This window comes from Amphibalanus amphitrite, unplaced genomic scaffold (assembly GCF_019059575.1).
Source record: "Amphibalanus amphitrite isolate SeventyFive unplaced genomic scaffold, NRLGWU_Aamphi_draft 000022F_arrow, whole genome shotgun sequence".
Lineage (NCBI taxonomy): Eukaryota > Metazoa > Arthropoda > Thecostraca > Balanomorpha > Balanidae > Amphibalanus > Amphibalanus amphitrite.
In genome coordinates this window covers 172674-193598 of record NW_024881518.1, presented here as the reverse complement: position 1 = coordinate 193598, position 20925 = coordinate 172674, and the positions used below count along the sequence as shown (strand labels likewise).

General features: G+C 49.2%; 3 protein-coding genes across 5 annotated transcripts in view; 1 reads left to right on the top strand and 2 right to left on the bottom strand.

Annotated features, from left to right (window-relative positions):
* Positions 1 to 20837, top strand: part of LOC122392396 (glycine-rich cell wall structural protein 1.8-like) — a 52162-nt gene extending 31325 nt beyond the window's left edge. For 2 of the 3 annotated variants that reach the window (XM_043387230.1, XM_043387222.1), the window contains 6 exons: positions 729 to 860; positions 1099 to 1254; positions 1495 to 1639; positions 1874 to 1984; positions 2253 to 2373; positions 2662 to 3271. In XM_043387230.1, coding sequence (XP_043243165.1) covers positions 729 to 860; positions 1099 to 1254; positions 1495 to 1639; positions 1874 to 1984; positions 2253 to 2373; positions 2662 to 2730 — 734 coding nt within the window. In that variant the 3' untranslated portion in view covers positions 2731 to 3271. Of the gene's footprint in view, positions 1 to 728; positions 861 to 1098; positions 1255 to 1494; positions 1640 to 1873; positions 1985 to 2252; positions 2374 to 2661; positions 3272 to 18822; positions 18924 to 19180 lie in introns of those variants that run through there. The other variant, XM_043387212.1, reaches the window with a different exon arrangement.
* LOC122392413 (zinc finger protein 512B-like) lies at positions 6308 to 7696 on the bottom strand. Its single transcript, XM_043387239.1, has 3 exons — positions 7591 to 7696; positions 7202 to 7311; positions 6308 to 6844 (listed from the first exon to the last, which is right to left on the bottom strand). Exons 1-3 carry the CDS (start codon positions 7603 to 7605, stop codon positions 6514 to 6516), a joined length of 456 nt encoding a protein of 151 aa, XP_043243174.1. The 5' UTR covers positions 7606 to 7696; the 3' UTR covers positions 6308 to 6513.
* LOC122392421 (valine-rich protein-like) lies at positions 10970 to 12676 on the bottom strand. The gene is made up of 3 exons (XM_043387250.1): positions 12272 to 12676; positions 11923 to 12008; positions 10970 to 11636 (listed from the first exon to the last, which is right to left on the bottom strand). The coding sequence occupies exons 1-3, from the start codon at positions 12281 to 12283 to the stop codon at positions 11285 to 11287; spliced, it is 450 nt and encodes a 149-aa protein (XP_043243185.1). The 5' UTR covers positions 12284 to 12676; the 3' UTR covers positions 10970 to 11284.
* Positions 20838 to 20925: the final 88 nt, after the last annotated feature.

Here is a 20925-nt window from a genome sequence, read left to right as displayed (position 1 = left end):
AGCTATCGGCGCCCCTGACCGCCACTCTGACGTTGTTCTATAATCTATATGCTCTGCTCTGGCACTCTGACTTGCCGTGTCGAGCGACCTCTGCTAGCTGGACGGCGCCGATAGGAAGCTACCGAGCCACGGTCGGCACCTCAATCGCACAGCGGCCGTAATTGACGAATCAGTGGATAAAGGCTGTCAGAAGTGCCGCTACTCGTAGGTCACGGATACTCTGGCTGGTCAGTGGTCAGCAAAGAGATCAAGGCTATGTAGACGTCGCACGACGAACATGTCAAGGATCTTAGTCTAAGCAAATGTTTTGTTTATTGCTGAACACACCATCCGTCTTAGGATGAAATGGCGTGAGACATCGAGTAGATATAAGACATGCGTTGAAAGGACAATGATCAAGCAAGAGCGCTTACTCCATTGATTCAGGTCGTTCGTTCGACATTCTGACGATTCTCGTCAAAATCGAACGGCATAAAAATGTTGGCGTTGTTATTCTGCCGACTCATGGGGCGATTCACATTTATCTCTGTGCTTCTGCTCCGGCAGTTTAGTGGGAATCCCTATCTCTAGCTCACCAGAGACCTTTATCGTTACCTGTATCTGATACGGTAGTGACTAGTGACGTAGGACCTACGTCTGATATAGGTAGAGTCACGTTTGTATGACTGTGCCGGTGTTGACGTTTGTGGCTCTTTTTCACTTGTGGTGACCTTTGCGTGCTCCGACAGCGTCGTTCGTCGGCCTGAGAGAGAGCTGTTCCTGTGACATAGGATGTGACGTCACGCAGAACCTGGTCTGTGCCGGCGGCGAGTGTATCTGCCAGCCGGACAGCGTGGTCGTCAACATGACATGTCTGCTCAGTAAGTCAACGATAAGCTAGACGGTGAATAATAAGTGATGCGCTTAATCTCGGTCCTCGGATAGATTTAGATAGCCATGATAAAAATGCTCTATTTTGCACATTGCATGGTTAAAGACGTGCACCTGATAGGAGTTGTGTTGTAACAGACCGGCTTATCTCTAACCGACGGGAAACAGTTTCCGCCGAGAGAGGGCGAGCCCCCGCCGACCGTCCCTGACTGAGCGGTCCGATTGCAGAGAGTCACTATAACGAGACGTGCGGCGCCGACTCGCAGTGCGCCGACACCCACCAGGCGTGTGACCCTGCCGTGGGCCGCTGCCGCTGTCAGCCCGGCTACACCGAGACCGCCGACAGCCAGAGCTACCTGACGGCCATCTGCCGACCCGCCGGAGGTAAGGGCTAACGCCTCTCAGTCAGCGACCGACCGACTGATGGCAGTTCAAGATTGATTTAGTCCTCAAGCTCAGTAGGTCACTCGGAGCTTAGAAGGGCTATGCTCTTTGCGAATGTCGGTTGACACTGATCGTGGCCATTTTTCACTGGGCGGGGTCGGCTGGGCGACAACTGCACCACTGTAGCCGACTGTAACTGTGAGGCTGACTAGTGACTATGACTGCAACTGTCTCCGTCAGAGCGGGGCCGACTGGGTGAAAACTGCACCACGGTAGCCGACTGCAACTGGCAGCTGGAGCACGCCAGCTGCCCGGCCAGTCAGCGCGTGTGCCAATGCCAGCCGTTCTACTACGGCGAGACCGGCGGACTCCAGTGCTGGGAACGGTAGGTGGGCAATGCACGAGCGCCGGAGACAACGTATTACAATGGTTCTCTGTCCAATTGAGCAATTATTGAAAAGTTGTGTTCGGAGGTCATTAAAGCCTTAAAATGTAGCAGTTTGACTTGAATTCAGCACGTTAACACGTTTTATTTATGCTAATTCGCTATTATTTTCAAGTTTATCCAGCACTGCTACACATGCGTCACCGTATTGTTCATTTCTGCTCTGACCGGCAGTAAGTGGAGGCTGCCCTGGGGCTGGTGGATCGCCGTCTGTCTGCTGTCGGCGGCCGTCATTGTCATCGGCCTGGCGCTCATCATCACCTGCGCCGTCAAAGAGTGCCTCAGGTAACCATGGAAACGTGACGCAAATCCACAGGGACCAACATAAAGAACACATTGCCTGAGGAATATGTAATGGTAACGTGATACAAGTCCGTGGTTAGGAGGGTAAAGATCGCATCACCGTTCGAGAGCGACTATGTAACTAGTTACATAACAACGCACCAGGAAAACATCCTCACTACCGCGTGAATTGGCTCTGTGGTCGCGGACGCGTCTCTCAATATATCTGAGCCGGCACTGACCGTCCGTTATCCCCTGCCGCGTCGTTCAGGTCTCACCAGCGCAGTCGCGGCCGGGTAGCGGTTGTCACGGGTGACATCAGGGACAACCAGCCGCCGCCTCCCTACATCGCCGTGGTGGACACCAAGTCGGCGGCGTCTGACGCCCAGCAGGTCAGTCCATAGTCCCTCGAACTTTTATCCACATGGCATATGGAAAATCTTACGGGTGATTGTAACGACCAATTTAATTATCGGGATGAGCGAAGACCAACGCACTATTATTACTTCACTAGATGGTAAGTCATAAACATTTAGCCAAGTCAATCAGAGGCACTATTTAGTATTTTTACGCCTGTGTGCGCATATATCTCCGTAAATTCGCGACTGAATTAAAGGGTTGTAGCGGTACTTGTCGATACCTTCCCAGCCAGCGGGCTAATATCAAATGACCTGTTTCAGAGTTACATGGACAACTACGGGTTCACGGCGTGTGACCTGGAGCCTTACTCCAAGAAGCAGCCACTGTAGCAGTCTGCCAGTCTGGGGACGGATTGCCGTCTGCATAAGGCCAGTCAGTCACAGGCGGACTGGTGCCTTATTAGACCAGTCTGTCAGGGGTGGACTGGTGCCTTATTAGACCAGTCAGGGGTGTACTGTCGTCTGTCACCCTCATTGAATCAGTCCGGAGATGGGCTCCGTGTGGTTATGCTGTGTCTGTTGGGAAGATGGTTATAAATCGTCCTCTACCGAGCTAAATGCAAAGTGTTATTAATAGCAATTCAGATTCACTTTCCCACCTTCTCATCAATTAGCGCCAATAGTTGTGGAAAGCTGTGAACACCAGACCGTCATATTTGTCTCATATATATGTCTGTACTTTCAATATATTATATTCATGCATAGACCACTATATATCTGGACTGTGCACGGCTTTTGCCGACTGCCATTAGGGCCCTGCTGGGAAATTCGACGTAGCACGCGGAATTGTGTATTCATGCTCTAGTAAGCCCATTTAATTGAAAGTAACTGCTTAAATGTGATGTATATTTTAATAAATGCTGAATTTATAGCATGATTTTTAACACGATAGATGAATAAAAGCACTTATAGACAGGTATATCACACTGTATTTAGTTCAAAACATTAACCCTCGCCCATGTAGGGGGGGGGGGTTGGTGCAACCCCCCCCCCCCCCCCCTGAGGTTTTTCGGAATTGAAATTTTGGGTACCTTATGGGGCAAACCTTGCGCATCTTTTGATAAAAAAATTTTGACCGGGTCATGTCAGGTCACGGAGTTATGACGTCACAAAGGGAACAGCCTCCGGCCGGATTTTCACAAACTGAGTGCCAACGCCCGAGGTTTCCTGCCGGTGGTACGGAGATCGGTTGATGGATCGTGATGAAACTTCCCATGCATGTTGGGGCAAGTATTGGCTATCATATGGTATAAGAAACTTGACCGGGTCAGGTCAGGTCACGGAGCTATGACGTCACAAGAGGAACAGCGTCCGGTACTATTTTTGAAAAGCGCCCGAACCACTATTTTGCTAATTCTTGTCACCTCAATGGGAATATGCAGCAATATTAGCTTCTATAGGGAGCAAATGGACCTCCCAAATCCAAAAATACAATCAGATTTCAAAAATTTAAATTTTGATTTTTCGAATTTCTGCCGCCGACTGTGACCTTGCCGACTTCCGGCGCTCCCAACGCGCCATTTTTAGAGCTAGGGAAACGAAATACATACCAAACGATAGAGAATTGATCAAGGAACACGATAGTGAAGATTTCAAGTCGATATCTCCCACCGTTTTGCCGCAATCGCCGCCGAAAGTTGAAAAAAGTCTATTTTTCCGAAAATTTGACCTTTGACCGGTCAAAAGTAGGTCAAATGTTGACCTAGGACCAAAAAATATACCACCAATCGCGAGATCTCGGCGAGAGCAATCCGTTGGTCTTTTCCGCTAAGCTCTACGACGCTCCGTTTTCAAACGCCAAGGGGGGGGTCGCACCAACCCCCCCCCCCCTGCATGGGCGAAGGTGGCAGATCGCCGTTTACGGGCGAGGGTTAATAAACAGGAACAATCCGTGATCGCTCGTTTTTGACAAGAGACAGTCTGATCACATACTGGACACACTGCAGATTAATTTGCTTGTCTAAATCAGACACGCACCCAGGCACAATGCTTTGACAGCCAACACGATCTGCGCCACGGAATTACGAAGATTCCTATAGGTGCAGGAGATTCCTAACAAAGCTGCCGGAGCTGCATTTTTAGCGAGAGCGTCCGAGGTGACCTGCTGGGCCACAACTGTTCCCTGCTTCCACTGGGCAGAGGCTGATTTCATGCTCAGCATAGGGACAGACGGGTTCTGTCCTCTGTCCCTCTTGAGAGAAGGGGACTTTTGAACACCGTTGTTAGTGACGGTGGCCGCATTTTGGCGGGTGATGGCGATCGAGCTTCGAGATTTAGACGGAGTCACGAGACCTCGGTTCACTGGACACTGCAGCAGAGCTTCGCACTTAGGAATGCACTTTCTTATAGTTCTTGTGCTACATTTGCCTTTAGTTACTATCCGAATTGTATATCCACATGTGAAATTCTCAGCCATGTAGGTATCTTACACGTCGACGAATATGATTGTAGTTATTGATTGCATAGACAAAATGATCCGATAAATGTTGCATTGTGTTTACTTCCTGCGGCTCAACCTTTCTCATTTTCATGAAGCTTTCTCATTTTCATGAAGCTCTGTTCGCGCATCGCTGGTGTTGAGTGACGGTATACTGTCCATATTGACTTCATGAATTGCAATGTTTGTTTTTCGCTTAACTATACTCATCAATGTGTTGAAGAAATGCGGGTCGTAGCGTTGTAACTTGAGGTGCTTCTCGACAGTGTGACTCCCTTAGCGAGCAATGTAAAGAAAGTTATCGTTTTCCTTTACAATGGTAGTCGCGCTGTCTTGAAACACACGTTTGAAGCTATACGTGTGCCGAAGAGAGAGCGACTCGGCAGCTGTTACCAGAGCAGGACCCATGGCTTGCATGCAGGAGCGGAACACAGATTGCTGATGTGGGCACGCCAGTTCTCCGCAAGCGATAAGATCTGTGACCATCACTTGACCAAATTGCAAGTCCTTAGCTCGTTTTGGGCTTCATTGTATGACTGATTATAGGAGCCGCCAGTTTGGAAACGTGTGCAATGTGCAGCATGTTTGCATGCATGCATCTCCCTCAATGAGTTGTGGAAGTGACCGCCGATGTCGGCCAGAGAGGAGAACTGGCAACTCTCCTTACACTTGTCTTCGGCTCGATTTTTCTGTCTCGGCCAGCGTCACAACATGTAATAAAACTCACAGGGAGACTAATGGTCGGGATTTCAAGACATTTTCAGCTTCAGAGCAGATAGAAATTGACTTGTTACTGATGCTTCAGCCAGGAACAGGAAAACTGCCATTGTCGCATGCACTGTCTTGGCTCTTTGAATATGCTCACGCCCTGTTCTGTTCATGGGATATTCTGAAATGATTATCACTAGCGGCACATTTTACTGTATTTCAGTGGCATGTATGCATTAAAAAGTAACTCAAAGGTATTCATTTCATTTAAAGACAAAAGAGAACTATCCCTTATGTCAATGATAAACAACAATAATCTTGCAAAAATCTTTGCTACATTTCTGTGAAAATTTGCTAATTCTCGTGAAAATGAGCTGGGAACCATCATCCACACCTTGTTAAATCATGAAAGAAATGGGCAGAAAATGCCCTTTATATTTCGATGATTGCACTAATATTATCTATTTTTTTGCTCAATGTAAGATATAATTCAGACTACAAATTGACTAGTGGTGATGTTTCCTAAAGGACATCATCATATAGCGAATAAGTTGGCTGTGATGACGTTCGAAAGTTAGGGCCCTAATGGCAGGGGCCTAATTTCCGTGCACAGTCCAGATATGTAGTGGTCTATGATTCATGTATTTGTGTTTCACATATTATCGTATGCATTTAGCAGTACCTAGCTCATTTATGTGTCAAAACAGCACACGGAGTTTATTGGGAAATATTTGCATGAAATAAAGTTTTGTTTCGTTTATAAGCACAATGACCATCGCATATACGCTGCTTGTAAACCTTTCACGGTGGGCTCATAGAACCAGACTTACATAAGTACGCATTCCGTATGTGTCCACACACTTGCACTTATAAAATCACATGGCACATACCAATAAATATGCGACCTAAGCTCTCTTCAGCCATCCGCTGGGGATGGCGGTGAGCCGCTTCGACTGAGATCTGCCGGCTCAGTGGTACCCACCGCCATGGCCGTAGCCGTAGCTGGGCTTGTGCACGTAGTAGGGAATGTGCACGGGCACCTTTTGCACGTGATAGCGGTGGTGCACCACCGGCACTGGCTTCACGATCGGCACGTGCTTCACCACGGGCACGCGCTGCACGACAGGCACGTGCTTAACGACGGGCACGTGGCGCACGACCGGGTACGGCTTCGGCACCGACTTGACGATCGTCTTCAGCACGGGCTTGACGACCTGCACCTCCTTCAGCACGGGATACGGCACCTTCTTGTACACAGGAACGGGCACGTGCTTCACAATGGTCTTCACCTTTTGATATCTGCAAACAAAAAGGTGGATGGTCACTACGAGGTAATTAATAAATGAATAAACAAACGAACCAGGGTTAACCGCTTATCGGATAAGCGATCGGCTTCATGGCCACTGGCCACGCCAGTTTTTATAGGTTGTACTTGCTTGAACCCATGGTGAGAACAGAACTTGTTTGGATAACAAATAAACTGCTCAGTGTCGTCCATTCACCCATTCGGTTCACACTAGTGTGTGTTTGCTATTGAACTAATGTGTTCAATTACTGTCGCTTAATGTTTTATTTCAGAGCTTCTACGAGTTCCAACTCATTCACAGAGCTCTATTTCAGTTACATGTTACTTGTGAGCTCAGAGCCCTCACTCACCCATAGTGTTCCGTTTCATACTCCTTGCCGTACGCGCCGGTCCCGTAGCCGGCGTTCTGTTCGATACCGCCCTCTGCGGCCACCGCAGCAGCCACAGCCACCAGTACGACCTGGGAACGGGATACGAGTGAGAGACATCCTGTGGGACAGGATGGGGGAGCACACCCACCAACTCTGTATGACTGGGCTGCCATCCCCTTCAGATAAATGTCGGTCTAAATGTCATATACGGCGGTCAAAGCAACAGCTGGCTGAGTCGCTGGCAATTTTTCATTTACTTTCGGTAAAACGGTATTCAATAATTACTTTTATCCTAGCTTTCGGAAGTGCTACTCTGAAACCGGTGGAACGTCATCGTATTTCCAATCTCAACTTGCCGGTCATCTCACCAAAGTGTGCATCATGGTTCCTCTCCGATGTCAGCGGTTGATCTGCCCTTATCTGCCGTCGAGTGGAGACTATATAGCAGCCGGCTCATCTGTGTGTTGACGGCCTCGCGACGGCCCGCCACCAGGAACCAGTCGATCGGCGGGCAATGGCAGCAAGAAGCCGGCTGGCGAGGGCGGCCGGTGCGCTGCCGGGTCACAGCAGCGGCGGCCGACAGGGTCGCTCGGCTGGCAGGGCACGCCGGGAGCTTCAGTGCCGCGGGGAGGGGAAGGCTGACCCGAATACTTCCGATAGCCGGCATGGCGGCACGACAACTGAGAACGCACACCCGTAATGGCTGTTGTGTTGGGAAGGTCGAGGGCCCGACGGCGACCACCTGAGGTGCGGCCCGTCGGCTCATACCGAGGCCGCTGCAGCAGTGTTTAGAAGTGGTCCAATAATTATGACACCGGATGACCTCAACTAATGCTGGGTCAATCATTTGTGCAGTATGCCACACGCCCTGGTTGAGGAGTGGGGAGTGAGGAGGGGTTGATGACGCCCCCCCCCCCGAGGTTTTCTTTTTCTCGCGATGACACCTGAGAACAAGTAGGTATATTTGCTTTTTGATTCAGACTGGGCCAGGTCACTGACCTGTGAAGTCATAAGTGAATCTCTGGACGGCGCAAGAGTATCGCGACTTCGCAACGTCCTCACTGCCAGGGAACCTTTCTTAGGGAGAATGTGCTTAAATATCATAAAGAAAGAATGAGTTGATATCTAGCTAAGGTCAAAGGCCAAGCCACCAAAATCAACAAAGGTCAACATTTTCCGAAGTTTGACATTCTTCGACAAATCGGCTCATTATGCGCGAGCTAATAAAGCTAGAGCATCGTTCGACTTAAAGATTGGTCCTAAGGTCGAGGTCATGACCTGATCGGGAAAGGGCATGTCGCATATTAGTCGATCCGTATCGTTGAGCTAAACAATTCAGTAGTTGTCATCGCTCTAGCAAGTTTCCATCAAAGTTCACAGCAGTTTCTGCTGGAGTGGGCCAGTTTCTGGCTTCTGCACGGCCTAGGAGAGAGGTCGTGGATGTAATTTCCCGATTCGATATTCAATGTGCGGTAGGTAGGTAGGTAGGTAGGTAGGTATAGTCACGATGATTGAGTGTTAAGTACGACTTTCTTCTAAAGGTGCCGTAATTTGCAACGCATTCATTTACTTCTCCTAAATCTTCGTTGCTGTCGAGTGTCGAGAGGGCAACACCATCGAAATTGTCCGTAAATACCATCATATGCAATTGGTGTATGAAATCGATTTGTATGCATCATTATCGCGTTTCTATCATTAGTCATTAGGTACCTACTGCGCGCTGATTGCATGAATTTGGCCTGAAGAAGTTCACGGACACTAGCCCCAGGTCAATGTTATGACCATAGAAGAGGTCATACCAATAGGCATTATCAGCCGATCCATATTTCCAGATGAAATTGTACACATCTGAGCAGTTTTCAGGGCTTTATAATTAGGTACTCTTCAAGAGAGTATTGCTGAAAATCTATTGGTTACCTTTTCGTTTCGTTAACGTTCTATGGCTTCAGAGGCATTATGCGAGTCTTAAGTGTATTTTCGCCATTCAGAATTCCATGAATAAGTACTTGCTTGATTATGTTGGCAACTGTTCAAAATGCCTCGTAAAAACGATGAATTCCTTATCTGCCTACCTCTCATAATTTCTCTCATTCAGTTTGGAAAGGTCGCAAAACTATTTGAAAATTGGTATAGATATCGTAAAATATAAATAATGTTACACCTTGACAGCCAGCCCGCTCAATCGCTAATAGTTTCAGTCATCCGAATTAGTCGTTCAGTCGGTGTAATTCGGATGAGCATTTATCGTTCAGTCGGTGTAATTCGGATGAGCATTTATCGTTCAGTCGGTGTAATTCGGATGAGCATTTATTTACCTACGGGGTAGGGTGAACTACTGTGGAGTTACAACGTTTGTCTACACGAGTTTTTTTTTGTAAGTTTTTAGCTAAATTTAACTTGTCAACAAATATTCACATGAAAATAAACATCGCAAATTCATCGCCATAAAGTCGCAATCATAGGCGCGGGAGCCGGGGGGGGGGGGGGCAGTGGGGGCAGCTTGCCCCCCCCCCCAACTCTGGGGCCGTGGGGGCGGTGCCCCCACAGCTTTGAGACGGAATACCACACTTTTTTGCAAATGTTTTCTTTTTTTGCTGAAAAAGCCGAGGGGTGAAAAATAAGTGGCCTAAAACCGGTGAGAAAACTAGATTTGGGGGTACCCTAGGTTGATCTCTATTAGGGGAAGTTGGGGGAACGCCGAATACTTTTTTTCTGACGCCCGTAGCACGCAAGGTAGACAACATAAGCTATTCTTGTTGGCGTCATTCGAGAGGCCAGTCTTTTGCCTTTCAAACATACCAGGCGCATTTGATGAATTCGCATACCGTTAAGCGCACAAACTTAAAATATCAAAGAAGTGACTTTTTCGGCGTTGCCCCGGACTGCGGGGAAAGCCGAAAATGGGAGAAATGATCTACGAGGAATGCCGACATTGATGTTTTGCCACTTTATCTCAAAGTTTATCCAGAATTTATCAAAGCTGACACGCGCTTTAAGAGCTTGAGGACGCTTGGTGCACACTGGTAGTTATAATTGTGTGATATAATAAGAAAATGCCAGGTAAATAATTCCTTATAGGTAACAGGCCGTTGTGTCGGTTGAAAGTGTAATTTGTGTGACTAAAAGTTCGCGTTGCTATTCTACAGCAGTAAAGTCCACGTAGCGTGCTTTAACGTGCGTAAATGCACGTTTTCGGCATTACCCCAGCCAGCCATACTTTCATTTGCAGGCCCATAACTTTTCAACGTGCCGTATAAATTTCAAATAGGCAGCACACTTATGCAAAGACATGCTGAAGATTACTTGACCGAATTGGCCAGACAAACGGTAGCATAATGAGTAAGAAATGCTGCTTCAAAGGCGCATGTAGTACAAGGAACGCGTACCTTGAAAACGCTCTTGGCGCCCTCACAGCCGAAGTATTCCGAATGACGACTCGTAACAAACATGCGATAATTGTAGTCACTTAAGCTTCAGAGCATCACTGACAGGTGGCACCCATGTCTTACGGTTTTCGAAATATCTCGAATTTCGGCTTTGCCCCAACTCCGGCATTGCCCCAACTTCCCCTATGGTGCCCCCCCCCCTCCCAGTCGGAAAGTAGTTCCCGCGCCCCTGGTCGCAATGCTCAGATTATACGATAAACCAAGAAAGGCCGTTTTAAAATATTTTCCATAAATATCATCGACGTATTATAAAGGCATGCCGAGCCGAGCATGGGCGACGTCAACTCTTCAAAACATGAAATAGGGTACTTGATTTGTAACAGTTTATTTCAATAAATAGGCAAAGGTTGCTGAACAAATACAGCCATCAGCGTCACACCATTCACTGACTCGGCAATAGCGTAACGATCCGCACCGTACCATGCATACCGGTTACAATAGCATACAACTAGGCCATTTCGAACAGTCGAACAGTATCGGGAAGTGTCCTTTACACTGTCGATGGACGATAGAACGGTACAGCGACATACCCTGGCCATTCGGCGTTGTGCACAGCACACCTGCAGAGACCGTGTAGCCGGCCTGCGCATCCGCACACTGTCAGTCTCATACGGTCCTAATACGACCCGTACCCGTACCCTCCGCCGTGGCCGTACTCGCCGTACCCGTGCTTCTCCTGCACGTAGATGGGCACGCTGACGGGAATTTTCTGTACGCGAGTGTGGTGTTTGACCACAGGCACCGGCTTCAGCACCGTGTGGTGCTTCACCACCGGCACGTGCTTGATGATCGGCACGTGCTTCACAATAGGAACGTGCTTGATGACCTCGTACGGCTGAGGCACTTCTTTATACACGGTTTTATAGACGGGCTTGTAAACGGGGACCTTCCTGACGACTGTGTAGGGCACGCGCTGTTCCACCACGTAGGGCTCCTTCTTGACGTAAGTGCGCACCGGAGTCTCGTACCTGTCAAAATATGAGCGCATTATGCATTAAACACATAATGCTGTAGGTATTCAATGCAGGGGTGGATCAGGGTGCTGACTGCTGGGTCAATGATACACTAAATTCAATTCAATGACGGACGCAAAGCCTTTTCAATCAATAAATGATCTGGCAGGCTAATTATAAGATGCTAGTTTGCTGAATACGGTTTCAAGGTTTAGGGACCTCTCGTTCAGCCCTCGTAGGCCTCTTTTATTGGTTGGGTATTGTTCGGTTAGACACCGGACCGGGGACCTCTTGCACTCACCCTGCTCCGTGAGCTCCGCCGGCTCCGGAGGGGGCGGCGGCCGCCCCGTCACCGCTCACAGCGACCACTGCCACAACCAGCACAATCTGGCAACACAGATATACCGAGGTCAAACCAAATACATTCACACTCAATAAGATATTGCTACCGGAAACAACCAGTATGTTGGTGAGATAAAGCCGGTAATGGATTCTGAGCATCGTGAATAATTTGATGGACGGTGTCAAAATGTTATGCGTCACAGTATACGCTCCAGGATTACCGTGGTGAACCGGTCGTCTCTAGACATATGAAGCGGTTAAGAGGCCACACCGGTTCAGCAGCAGTGAGATCTCAGAGAGCTACTCACAAAGGTCTTCATGATGAGAACGGATGCCGACTATGCTCTTCTGATGCGCGGTGGCTTCTTTTATGCGCGCGCCGGCAGACGTCTCGGGAGTGCGGCGATGGCCGTGGCACGAGCGAGGTCAGCCGGGTCGCCGGAGAGCGCGGCCGACCGACGGTCGAGTCACAGTAGACATTGTACACAGACACACAGAAGCGACCCAACCGGGAACCTTACCAAGCTCAGTATATAGTACGGATGTGTCCGGTACAGAGGACTACCTATCCCGGCGTCGCACTGGCTCCGTATGGACGAGTTCGGTAGACGAGTTACAGCCAAGTGTCACGTTCAAGCCCGTTCCGAATGCAATGACACTGAAAAATACATGCGTACTGTATCAGGCCCCAAAATCAGTAGCGGCGGAACACCCTCAATTAAGGGGGGCCGGGGGGGGGGGGCACTGCCGACTTTTGGTCCCATTCTTTCCATGTACCTAACACCCATAGGGCTAATGTTAAAATGCCAAAATCAAAGGGGGGCACGGTGCCCTGGTGCCCTCCCCGTTCCACTGCCTATACCCAAAATAGCGTTGTATGTACCCTCCCTCATATATCGTTAGTGAGGTATTTAATTCCATCTCGGCTGCAGGCTTTACTGTAGAATTAGAATTAATGACTATGGGTCTCCCCGTAACTGTTGCATGGGAAAGATTATATCGAGATAACGTTTATTACCATTTTCCGCTATGAACATTGATCATAGAATAGATGAACATTTAACAGTCTGCTTTCAAGTTCATCGCGGTTATATCTAATTCTACGGTCAGTCTGCTTGTGTAACTATTAGCGCCATGCGTAGCAATTTCAAGAAACTGGTAGCCATCTTCTTGCGTCCATGGCAAAAAAAAAGCGAGACTGGAGGGTCCAAAGCCGGGGCATAATATGCAAAAGCATGTATTTATCGTTTTCAAACGGTCAGTGCCAACTGCCGTAACGGGCTAGCTACTTCACTTCGTGTTCGGTACTATAACCGCCGTTTGCTCGAAAGAATCGCTACGGAAAATGGCTCTGAGAACTGGGAAGGTATGGACCGAAGTCGCTCAGGGCTGTTCGTCTGTAAAGTCGCATTTTTCAGAGGGCATGCGAGTTACGACTGGATCCGCACGGCGGTCCACCCGAGCGGCAGAGCAGGAAATGAGGCGTCAGTTCCCAGAGCTCGTCCTCCCGCAGTCCTGAATGGTGAGCGCGTCAGCGAAGGAAAATATCCGGCATAGCTGTCATTTTCAACGGTAATGCATGTTCAACACGTTTACTACCTGTCCGTGTATACGTAAAAATTACTTATGCACGCTAGCCATTTGTGCCGTTTTACGAGCCCACACGCAGGACGCATACCTATACAGAAACGGTGGTGTCGGTAACATCGAAACAGAACGGCTTCTTCTGAATGTGGTGGGGACAGCGAATCGCTGTCATTTGACAACCACAGAATGGAGACAAGCTCATCTCCTTAGGTCATGTGGCTATGTAATGAATTGTTAATACAATGAGGAACAGACGACTCCCGTGATAGGTGGATTTTTTAAATTTCATTGATTTTCTTGTTAGAAAATAAGTTATCTGCAGTTAATCCTCGCTAGCAAAGAGGTGTCGATGCAACACCTTCACTAAGGTAATGATTTTCACGCGAGGAGCTCAGAAAGGCGTAAACGGAATGGATTGAAATGCAATAAATTTAGGCTCAGCACCTATACATAGATTAACAATAAGTTATTTTTAACCTTTTATTATAAAATGTCTCATAATAATATTACAATATAGGTAAGCTTGCGGCTCGGGCCTCGGCATGACAAATTAGACCGAACGATTATTTCACATTTAGCCTGTTAAGTTCCACATTCACAGAGCATGGCACGGTTCTGCGTTAAACGTACAAAGTGTAGACATGCCAATAGTGCTGTCCAGTATCCGCCCGTGATTTATCGCATAACCTCCCAGCTATATTCAGTACGTCTCGATCTATGTGCCATTCATTCATATCCAATGAAATAAACCACTCCACTGACCGCTTAAGTGTGTATTCCGTAAAATATTTTGAATAAATGCACATTTATACCTACGACGGAAGCAGTGCGGGAGATCTGTTCGCAATCTAAATATTAACAGGGACAAATAATTCATCGATAACCGCACAATGTAATCCCTCAATCAAACCGAATGCACCCGCCTGCACTGAGCACTGCACGAGGAAGTGCCAGTTCCGTGTGCGGGCGGCCGGTGTGGGGCGGGGTAGCCTTGTATGTACCGTCCGAGCCGCAGCAGCAGTCAGCAAAAACCCGGTCTTGCTGCAGCTACCGGCGACAGGAAGCATCGCCCGTTCGACAATTAGGTCACTGTCATCACCCTTCCGAGTAACGACAAATAAACTGCAGCAAATAAAATTGGGTGAAATATTGACCGATGCATTGGCTGTCAAAGAGTCAACGACATCCGCGGCGCTTCATAAGGAAAGACTATCAGGACCTTGGGAGTTATGGTGCGGTCTGAGGATGGCCGTGGGAAAACACTTGTATTGAGGAACTTCCATACGTTGGCAAGCACGCAACTGATATTCATAATCCGTGACATTTTAAAAAATTGCGCGGCGCGCAAGTTGTACGCAAAAGTGGTTGTAATCTTTGAAAAACAAAATTAACCCGCAACGGTGTGGTCTTGGACTTTCCAGTTACGTCCTGATCTGGGCTGTTTAAGCACAGCCACCATCACCAACGCCTATCTGATATCTTAACATCTCCATAGGCTACACGACCGTCTTCGCCGTTTCATCCCCGATTGACTTTGAGCTGAGCGAAAAAAAAAAAACGATGTACGCCGTCCCAAAGGACAAAACACAGCTAATTCGACTGGTACCCAAGTCACCGATGACCTCTGAGGTCAGATCAAAGAACCTAGCAGGGGTCTAGTTGTTGGCTAATAACTGCGCTAAAAAAAAATGGTTGTAGAGCTACGATTTGGGCACCATCGATAGCTGAAAAAATCCTCGCCCGTATAGGGGGAGGGGTCGAACGGAACCCCTCGGTGTTTCGCGACTAACTCGCGTAAAAGGGGGCCGAATGCGACGAAACTTTCAGTAACCTCGCGTTAATCAATTTTACACCTACCTGAAAATTTCATGACCCTGACTAAAATGACCTTTGACCTGTGACCTATCTCTCGAAGTCGAGACCATGTTTGGCCGGAATCGCGATTCGGCATATGTCGGCTCGGATTAGCCGCGCGGTTGCAGTCTTTTCGTGGTTTCAAGCGTTCGAGCACGTGATCTGCTTTTGGTCCCATGCATTAGGGTAGTTTTCAAGGTCACCTAAAGGTCAGGTCAGGTCACTGACCTTTAATGACCTCAGTTCACTTTTTCGAGTTTTACATGTTTCTAGGCTAGTTGTTGTAGCCGAATTCGAATTTAGCAGCCATTTGAACATTTACGAAGTAGTTTTGGTACCTTCGTAAAATGTTACGAAGCTGTCAGTGGCGGTTGACACGTAGGGTAGCCTGGGGCAAGACGCCCCAGATAATTTATTTTGCTACATAAATTTTGTCCCACATCACCTGGAAGGCCAAATTTGTGCTCAATGCGTTCTTCGGACATTTTACTTTAAATTGCACCCCTCAAATTCATCCACTTATGATCGGACTCCAAGCTAGGAAGTGATTTGTGAAGCAACTGCAAATGGGGCATTTTGCCCCAACCCCAGGGCAAAACGCCCCACGGCCTGGGGCAAGTAGCCCCATACTTTAGATTAAAGATTTAACATGGTAGTTGGCTAAATCTTATGTGAGAGGTCCGTTAGACCTCTGGAGGCACGGCACTGAAGTTAGCACATTCCATCCTGTCAGGTGTTCAGCTATGACACTATTGTATGAGCAGGTTTTTCACCTACCTCATAAGACCAAATAATAAATTATTGCAATGCGAATGTTAACAAAATACTTCCTTTGCCATCCAGTTGCTGAGAAAAATACACATAAAGGCATAGAAACTTACTGTTCGCCAGCTACCGAACATTAGAAAGTGGGTAGCCCGAACAATACATGAGGTAAAACGCCCCAGGGGCTTTTTGCCCCGCGACCTACTGGGGCGTTTTACCCCATCACGTAGTTAGGTCAGAGAACAACGCCTTGCACTCCAGCAAGACATAATTTAACACGAACCAACCCGGCATGATAAGCGTTAGACAATAGTTGTTCAAAATACATAAAAGTCGTTAACCTGATGTGGACCATAAAAGAACGCCATGATACATAATCTGACAACAAAACATAAAAATCACTCCAAAAACACATTTTTGGCTATATCTCCCGAAAGAGTCATCACAATTTCTTTCCAGTCTGCTCATATAATGATCATATAGTGCACGTTTTATAGAAGAGATGATGTTTCCCCAGAACTCTGCCAGCTCCGAGAAACATCGGTGAGGCGTTTTACCTCGGCGGGGCGACTTGCCCCGGTCTACCCTATACTGTAAGTATAGTCGACTACAGAATGATATTCCATTCCTCAGAGGTTATCAGTTGACCGGAGCGCCAAGTTGTGCCGTTTATCACGCAATTACGAGTCAGTTTGTCAGTGTGCCGTTTATCACTCGTAAGCGTGTCGATTGTGAGCATTGGGACAGAGCTATAATTTATGAACTCAGCCCGTGTGATGCGGCACAGCCTACCACTCCAGGCAAATAATTGCCTGTGAAAAGTGGAACATCATTCTGTAGTCGACTATGCATACTAAGAATACCCAGCAGGATCCCTACTGGTTGACCTGACCTGACCTATCCCGACCTGGCCTAAATACATCAATACATCATCTGTGATCAAATGTAACATGCTAGGTATTCGTGATCAGCACCCCGAAAACCCCGTAGCAGCCACACTTACGACGTTCTAACAACAGGTCCCGATTTTCCCGACTTTTGGGCCATTGACCCGACCTGGAAGGTCAACCAATGACCTAGGACCTTAAAATTGGGTATCATCGGCTTCCTTTCGTCACGGGCAATACGCTCGTTTTTTTTTTCGCGAAGCTCTAGCTCGATCAGAGGCCAAACGGCAAAGGGGGCCCAACAGATCCCCCACCCCCTATGGCCTATACATAGGGGGTGGGGATATACGTTCGCGGCTGGCAAAACACCCATACGGGCGAGGGTAAAGGAAGATATGCTACATGACCTCCCTCGACCAACTGCGAGACTTCAGCGGCTTTGATCTGATCTTGACCTGAGGTCAACACTCAAGTTGAGCAAGCTCGTAATAGGGCACACGTTCATTTTTCCAAGCACTATCTCTCATCTATGGGGACGAAACGGAGAGGAGAGTATCGAGTAGGAAGAAAACCGATAGGTCCGGCAAGTGTTAGTCATCGACAGCAGAATACCTCTACATCATGCAATATAGGTACAATAAACATGTAGGTACGAACCTACATTTATTGCTCATAATATATAAAATATACGTTAACGTAAACAACGAAAAGATAAGCACACATTTCGTCTTATGAGAACAAAAGCATTGCAAACGAGTCACGCCGTTGGGTACGGCGGCCGTACCCAGGGCAATAATGTCCATAACCATGGACCTTTTTTGTACGTTATCTAGAGATTATCTCCGGCAAAAAAAAAACGGGTCGGACTCGGGTCCTAACCCATGACCAAAGGTGCCGCTAAAAAGCCTAGCGAATTGTATGAACCTAAGCATAACTACCTATGCTCATAATAAAACACTGGTCTAAAGCCTCAGGTGGCGTTGTAGCAAGGATTGAGGAATGACAGGACCGCGTCAATTCACACGTCCCCCAGGAAAACTCCCAAGTGGTGCGTGCCGATGCGGCGGTCCTCCCGAGCTGCACCGTTCTCAGGCCGAGCGGCGCCTGCGCGCGCGTTAGGGACAACTACATAACCGCGCCGAGCGAGCCGGAAACTGCTGACCGAGCGCAGGACGGCGGGCATTTTTGTGGGGTCGGTGTGCCGTACCGTTGGTGGTGCCCATATAAAACGGTCCGCCCGCTGCCAGAGTGCAGTGCTGTGCACGAGTGAGCAACCATGAGGCAGCTGGTGAGTGACGGCTCCCATCCGTGCTCCCTCCCGATCTTTAAGTCTTAAATAAAATGACTATATTTAACACTTATCATCGCCACAATGCACTGGACGACTAAGTATTTCTTTGTTCTTTTTAGGCATGCGTTTTTTGTGTAGATGAGCTAAATAGAAATACGTATACACACTACACCTGATTCAGTTTTCATTTTGTGGAATGAAATAGGTATGTCTACCTAGTCGAGCATATTTTGCCATTTCAGAAATTTGAAAAATGTGTCGATATTTCTTTTTTTTTTTTGACCAGCGAGTGTGCAGAATCATCCGACGCTTCAGAGCCAGGATAAATGTTGGCCAAACGTTGACGGCTACGATAACTCACGAACGCATTAAGAATATTCTGCGGGTTTGGATTTCTATCGTGGTAGCATAACGTAACGATAGGTAACAACTTCTCCTAACGCATCAGTGTGACCTGCAATATGTGCACCGGCAGGTTCTGTCCCTCGTGGCGCTGGCCGGTGCGGCCTCTGCGTACCCGTTCACCTCCCTGGTCTCCACCACTGGCCTCTCGACCGTCAACCCACATCTGTTCGAGTGAGTGGTCACGTCTTTGGTGGCAATGTCCGACCGAAACATGTGATTAAACGTTCAGTTTACCTAGGCTTTGTTTGACGCTAGTGCTTTTTCGAAGCTACATCTTTTCAGCGTTCATGCTATAGACGTGTGTTCGATAATTCTCTCGGAGCCTCCGATTAAAATATGATGTCTTCTAAGAATACATTAGCGCAAGGTACTTCCTGTACATGGGTAATATTTTGGCATGCATTTACAAGTGCTCTTCCTGTTTCCAGTACCACTACAATGAACTTCATCGACTTCTATCATGATCCTGTCACCGTGATTGACCACGGACTGCTGGGATTCCCCTTCGCCAGCCACCTGTTTCAGCCCACTGTCAAACATCACCTCCACGTACAGGAGGTGCCCGTACTTGTCGAAAAACCTGCCCAAAAAGGCACAAACCCCACCAAACCCAGTGGAAAGAAGAATGGCCAAGGAGGCAGCACAGGTCAGAATGTGCAGCAAATCCACGTAGTTGTCGGAGAGCCAAGACATGCTGGCCAAGGCGGTAGCCATGGCTCTGGCGGCGGTAGCCACGGCTCTGGCGGCGGTAGTCACGGAAATGGTGGCGGAAGCCACGGCAATGGCGGCGGAAGCCACGGCAATGGCGGCGGAAGCCACAGCAATAGCGGTAGCCACGGACCTGGAGGCGGTAGCCATAGTTCTGGCGGCGGAAGCCACGGCTCTAGCGGGACCCCCCAGAAGGTGGTTGTGGTTATCGGGCAAGATCCCCCTCGTGGTCACGGAGCCCAGGGCAGTGGAGGTCACGGATCGGGCGCAGGAGGCGGCCATGGGGCTGGAGCTCCGTCAAGAGCCTCCGGGGGTGGCGGCCACTCTCCATCCGCGGGCGCTCAAAGACGGACTGGCCAGTCTTCTCGTGGAGCTCCCAACGGAGGGTCGCACCCAGCTGGAGGCCACGGCACTCAAAGTCAACCGATCGTCCTCGTCGTCGGCAACGGGCAACAGACTCCTCATGGAGCTGGCCACGGACCTGCAGGTCACGGCCACGGAACGGCCGGCCATGGAGGAGCTGGTCATGGCCATGGAGGAGCCGGTCATGGGGGAGCCGGTCACGGAGGAGCTGGTCACGGCCATGGAGGAGCCGGTCATGGCCATGGAGGAGCTGGTCATGGGGGAGGCGGCCACGGCCATGGACCAGCCGGCCATGGTGGAGCAGGTCACGGTCATGGAGGAGCTGGCCACGGCCACGGAGCTGCTAACTCAGCTCATGGCGCCGGTAACCAACCACTCATCATCGTCTTGAACAAGGACGCGCAGGCGCCTCAGGCTGGCCACGGCGGTCACGGTGCCGGCAGCGCGGGCCACGGTCCTACACATAACATCCACCAGGTGCCACTGTACCTGCTGCAGCCGGGTCACGGCGGGCCTGGCGCGTCCCACGGCGGACCTGGTGGGCCTGGCGCGCCCCACGGCGGACCTGGTGGACCTGGCGCGCCTCACGGCGGACCTGGCGCGCCCCACGGCGGACCTGGCGCGTCCCACGGCGGACCTGGTGGACCTGGCGCGCCTCACGGTGGACCTGGCGCGCCTCACGGCGGGCCTGGGGCACCCCACGGCGGGCCTGGCGCGTCCCACGGCGGACCTGGTGGACCTGGTGCGTCCCATGGCGGACCTGGCGCGTCCCACGGCGGACCTGGTGGGCCTGGCGCGTCCCATGGCGGACCTGGCGCGCCCTATGGTGGAAATAGTGGTAACAAAGCTTCACAAGGTTGGAACAAACAAACAGTCCCCGGACTGGGAATTTCAGCAGGACCACAAGGTTCGCAGAAGTTCGGCGTTTGGAAATGATTGCCATGGCCGTATCTACCAGCGTACTTATTCTTTTGTTGTATTGTCTTAGTGTGTCAATAAAATGAACATCATTCCTTAGCCTGATGCAATGGCGGAGAGGGTTGAATCTAATTCAGGGCCCATGCCCAGTCCGGTTCGAAGCCTGGACATAGCCAAAACATGC

Coding starts and splice junctions, on each gene's coding strand:
- LOC122392413 (XM_043387239.1), bottom strand. Junction 6,845..7,201: donor TATGAAACGGAACACTATGG/GTGAGTGAGGGC, acceptor TTTTGTTTGCAG/ATATCAAAAGGTGAAGACCA.
- LOC122392421 (XM_043387250.1), bottom strand. Junction 11,637..11,922: donor GGCGGAGCTCACGGAGCAGG/GTGAGTGCAAGA, acceptor ATATTTTGACAG/GTACGAGACTCCGGTGCGCA.